We start from the raw sequence: 5175 nt of genomic DNA on the forward strand, positions 1-5175 counted from the left end.
TTAGGAAGAAGGGAGAGAGGAGGAAAAGGGGGAGAGAGAGAGAGAGAGAGAGAGAGAGAGAGAGAGGTTCGATAGAGGGAACTGTAACTGCTTAGGTCTTATCGTCCCAAAATCGAAGAGAGAAGGAAGACAGGATAGGAGAAATTCAGTCGTTCCGAGAACGAACCTTGTCTGTGTAGGATAAATTTCGCCCCGGGCGGGGAATCGAACCCGCGATCTAGCGCTTACAAGGCAGGCGATATTTTAACAAAAATGGGGAAAAAGCCATGAGAAGCCTAATAAGAAGCCTAATAAAGAGGCTTATTTTGCCATACATGTTGGCTTATTTTACCCATTTTACGGAAAAATGACCCCTCTCAAAACCCTGTGCCGGTTTTGTTCTCAGGTTGTCAACAAGATCCGCCCCCTAGACACGTTCCAGTTGACTATACCGAGTCTCGGAATCAAAACCAAAGCCATCCGTAAGACCACTGGTCTCGGCTGGCATGCATGTTGGCTTATTTTACCCATTTTACGGAAAAATGACCCCTCTCAAAACCACCCTGTGCCGGTTTTGTTCTCAGGTTGTCAACAAGGTCCGCCCCCTAGACACGTTCCAGTTGACTATACCGAGTCTCGGAATCAAAACCAAAGCCATCCGTAAGACCACTGGTCTCGGCTGGCACGAGGAACCTCTGTATGAGAAGAAACTCAGGAAGCTGAGAGAGGAGGAAGAGGAATTGGGCGCTTTCAATAGTAAGCTGACACCGAGGCTGAAATATTGAGATAAAAGTTGACTCACAAGGCTGAAATATTATGTTGGATGAGATTTGATGACGAGTCTAAAATATTAAAAGCCAGCCTAGTTAGCTTAGTTGGTAGTCCGTCTGCCTTGTAAGCGCTAGGCCGCGGGTTCGATTCCCGCCGGGGGCGGATTTTATCCTGATGGGATAATGTTCGTTCTCGGAACGGGGCTAAAATATTATGTTGGATGAGAATAAGATGAGATTTGATGACGAGTCTAAAATATTAAAAGCCAGCCTAGTTAGCTTAGTTGGTAGTGCGTCTGCCTTGTAGGCGCTAGGCCGCGGGTTCGATTCCCGCCCGGCGCGGATTTTATCCTGATGGGATAATGTTCGTTCTCGGAACGGCTGGCTTTCTCCTACTCACTTTACTCAACTCTTGCTCTCACTTCCATTCATTCTCAACCTCCTTGTTGAACAGAGGCTCACAGAGTAAAACAAAATCCTGTGTTTTGCTTCTCGCATTTTTGCTTTTCGAGTTTTCGCAGTCATAACAGTGATTAGTGAACATTTCCATAATCGATTTTCGGAGAATCGATTTTTAGGCTGGATCGATTCTTTACGTTTCGATCCGAATCGATTCGAAGAATCGATACTTTCCTTTCGATTTCCCATCCCTAGAGGGAGCGTTCGATAGCAAGTTGACACCGAGGCTCAAATATCGAGATACCCGAGGCCGAAATAAACCTGAGGTCTGATATAAAACAGGGGCCAGGGACCAAATAACTCGAAGCCCAAAAACGTCGCCAGAATTTCGGCCCTTGTTCCAGATTAGAGGTTAGAAGTTCTCGTCTAAATATTTGTGAGGTGTGCAATGTGTGAAAATATTTTCAGGAGCAGGCTTTCCAGGGGAAAAATGTTCACCAAAATTATACTTAGTTCAGAAAGGAATTGCCAGCCTAGTTAGCTTAGTTGGTAGTGCGTCTGCCTTGTAAGCGCTAGGCCGCGGGTTCGATTCCCGCCCGGGGCGGATTTTATCCTGATGGGATAATGTTCGTTCTCGGAAACGGCTGGCTTTCTCCTATCCTGTCTTCCTTCTCTCCTCGATTTCGGGACGATAAGACCATAGCAGTTAAAGTTCCCTCTGTCAAACCTCTTAAAAAAAAAAAAAAAAAAAAAAAAAAAAAAAAAAAAAAAAAAAAACAAAAAAATATTATTATTATTTATTTTTTAATGGCTTTCTTTTAAGTGGCAGGGTTCTCCTAGAGGAGCTCTTCCACCTAACCACTAAATAGGTACCTATAATATGTAGACTAGAGACCACGCAAGAGTGCCGTTATTATGGACAAAGGTCAATAAAATTGAAGCTTTCTTTTAACGACAGCGTGCGTTCCCCAAATTACTTGGCGCAATGTAGTTCAGTATTACGTCACTACCTATGCATGCCATAATAAACTAATAGACAAGTGCCGAATATTGTAGGTTTATAGCATCCACTGCTGCAAATATGACGTCACTATCTATGCAGTCCATTATAAATTATTATAATAGACAAAGGCTGAAAACAGTTCCTATAATATGTAGACTAGAGACCACGCAAGAGTGCCGTTATTATGGACAAAGGTCTAAAATTGAAGCTTTATTTTAACGACAGCGTTCCCCAAATTACTTGGCGCAATGTAGTTCAGTATTACGTCACTACCTATGCAGTCCATCATAAATTATTATAATAAACAAAGGCTGAAAACAGTTCAGTTTTACGTCACTACCTATGCATGCCATAATAAACTAATAGACAAATGCCGAATATTGTAGGTTTATAGCATCCACTGCTGCAAATATGACGTCACTATCTATGCAGTCCATTATAAATAGACAAAGGCTGAAAATAGTTCAGTTTTAGGTTCCAGAGATAGCAGAGAAGGAATACAGGGTACGTCAGCCTATGCAGTCCATTATAAATAGACAAAGACTGAAAATAGTTCAGTTTTAGGTTCCAGAGATAGCAGAGAAGGAATACAGGGTACGTCAGCAAGAATACAGGGTACTTCAGCAGGAATACAGAGGCCACCAGATTCACATGTAACGCTATCTGTTCCAGTTCAGACCCAGAATGTTTCTCGCCTGAAAACAAAAGAAGAAGAGAAAAAAATATTGAATAAAACTAATAGACAATATTCTCGAGATATTTTGTTTACAGACAGACAGTTTTGTTTACAGACAGAATACAGACAGACACACACACGGACCAATGGCTGAAACTTTGGATTTAGGCTCTAGGGACCTCAAAACGTGTTTTTTCATTAAAAACTGAAGAAGAAGAAGAAGAAGAAGAAGAAGAAGAAGAAGAAGAAAAATATTGAATAAAATTAAATTTAGGAAATACATATCCTCGAAATTTCAATTCACAGGACTTTGTAGGTCTATAAAGGGTGTTCCAGTAGGAACGCCCCGCATTGTTATTTCATTCTCAGCCTACCCCATACATTGATTTGTTTGAATTTGCCAGGTTGTTCCTTTTTTTTTTTTTAAGAGGTTTGACAAAGGGAACTGTAACTGCTAGGGTCTTATCGTCCCGAAATCGAAGAGAGAAGGAAGACATTTTACCACGCACCTTTTCGCTGTACTTACGTCAATAGATCGATCGCCCGCATAGTAACACACGTCATCCACCATGGTCAGTAGATTGGCCAGTGCCCGGGGTGTGTTGTTGGGCAATGCCATCAGACCCATGGCCTGCGACCATTTGTCCAAATAGGGCACTATGAGCTCCAGCCGAAACCTGATAGCGTCATGAACGAACAAGTGTGGCGGGCGTGTCCTAAAAAGGAAAAAATAAGAAAAAATCTTTCTGTTTAGTAAAATCAGAAAAAAAACCTTTACTTAGTGTTTGGAGCATCGCTATATGGTTCAAAGACATAGATGATTGGAGAAAATGACAACCAGAAAATAGAAGCCTTCGAAATATGGTGCTGGAGGAAGATGAATAAGATCAAAAATGGACAGAAAAGCAGTGGCGTAGCGTGGTCTAAATTCAAGTGTAAGGTGTGTAGGGTACTAATTTCCATCATCCATGCTCTTCATCCATGAAGACTCTTCATGGATTGGCATAGACAAGTATAACTAGGTACCTACCTACCTTCCCAGTTCCACACTCGCCTTAGTATGCCTGATAATCCTGTACCTACTACCTACCTACCTACCTTCCCAGTTCCACACTCGCCTTAGTATGCCTGATAATCCTGGCTAGGAAAATTGTTCAACTTTTATCAATCTTTTTACACTGGTAATGCCGCCACTGGTCGCTACTTGATTAAAGTAGTTTTACTCAAATGTCCTCACGAGGCCGAGTGCACCCAGAACTCCAAGCACGGAGCTGAAAAAACTTCGACCCCGCCGGGAATCGAACCCAGGACCTCCGGTGTGCAAGCCTAGTGTAATACCCACTTGGCCACAGAGGTTGCCTCGAAACATCATCAAGAGAAAACTAAGGCGGAATGCATACTAGAGAATCTTGGATTTCCCATGGTTAAGTACACCTTTTCGCCGTACTTACGTCAATAGATCGATCGCCCGCATAGTAACACACATCATCCACCATGGTAAGTAGATTGGCCAGTGCCCGGGGTGTGTTGTTGGGCAATGCCATCAGACCCATGGCCTGCGACCATTTGTCCAAATAGGGCACTATGAGCTCCAGCCGAAACCTGATAGCGTCATGAACGAACAAGTGTGGCGGGCGTGTCCTAAAAAGGAAAAAATAAGAAAAAATCTTTCTGTTTAGTAAAATCAGAAAAAAAACCTTTACTTAGTGTTTGGAGCATCGCTACCGCGGATCCCGCGAACGAACCGCGGATACCGCGAACAAACCGCGGATACCGCGAACAAACCGCGGATACTGCGAACAAACCGCGGATACTGCGAACAAACCGCGGATACCGCGAACAAACCGCGGATACCGCGAATGTTCAACATATTAAAAAAAAACCATACACTATTATCAACAGCCTCTTGATCTCGGGAAGTTACTTTACAACTAACTGTAATTAAACTCACATGAAGGGGTAAACGCTTCGATGTGCGAAACACTTCGTCACAAGACATGAAAATGTACCTGATCCACTCGACCCCATGTACCTGATCCACTCGACCCCAACCTGACATTAATTCTCCAATCTTTTTTCATCCCACTAGGGTAAGGGCTTAAGTCCTCCATTTGCACATGAAATAACTGGGCCGCATTTTTTTAAATTTTTCGGTCTACACATTCACACATCCTAGGGGATGAAGGTTAACACGAAAAGAATGAGGAACAGCGCCGTAGGCAAAAATTGTGAGCTATACAATCTATAGAAACTAAAATTTTTAAGACCGGCCGCAGGCGAAAATTTTGGTTTCATCAATTATTTGCGGTAAAAAAAGAGCTGAAAAAAATCTGCGTTTGCCTGAGATC

The 5175-nt window shown here is 42.7% G+C and overlaps 2 protein-coding genes across 2 annotated transcripts in view; one reads left to right on the forward strand and one right to left on the reverse strand.

Annotated features, from left to right (window-relative positions):
* The window catches only part of LOC103509635 (39S ribosomal protein L2, mitochondrial-like), a 19687-nt gene extending 18018 nt beyond the window's left edge, over window positions 1–1669 (forward strand). Inside the window, exons 5-6 of the mRNA XM_026823927.1 lie at window positions 564–819; window positions 1145–1669. Coding sequence (XP_026679728.1) covers window positions 564–764 — 201 coding nt within the window. The 3' untranslated portion in view covers window positions 765–819; window positions 1145–1669. The remainder of the gene's footprint in view (window positions 1–563; window positions 820–1144) is intronic.
* Window positions 1670–3122: 1453 nt separating this feature from the next.
* LOC103509636 (ubiquinone biosynthesis protein COQ9-B, mitochondrial) overlaps window positions 3123–5175 on the reverse strand; it is an 11246-nt gene continuing 9193 nt past the window's right edge. Inside the window, exons 4-6 of the mRNA XM_026823928.1 lie at window positions 4262–4468; window positions 3354–3543; window positions 3123–3197 (exon numbers count right to left, since the gene is read on the reverse strand). Coding sequence (XP_026679729.1) covers window positions 3123–3197; window positions 3354–3543; window positions 4262–4468 — 472 coding nt within the window. The remainder of the gene's footprint in view (window positions 3198–3353; window positions 3544–4261; window positions 4469–5175) is intronic.

The sequence above is a fragment of the Diaphorina citri genome, unplaced genomic scaffold (genome assembly GCF_000475195.1).
Source record: "Diaphorina citri unplaced genomic scaffold, Diaci psyllid genome assembly version 1.1 scaffold516, whole genome shotgun sequence".
Classification (NCBI taxonomy): domain Eukaryota; kingdom Metazoa; phylum Arthropoda; class Insecta; order Hemiptera; family Psyllidae; genus Diaphorina; species Diaphorina citri.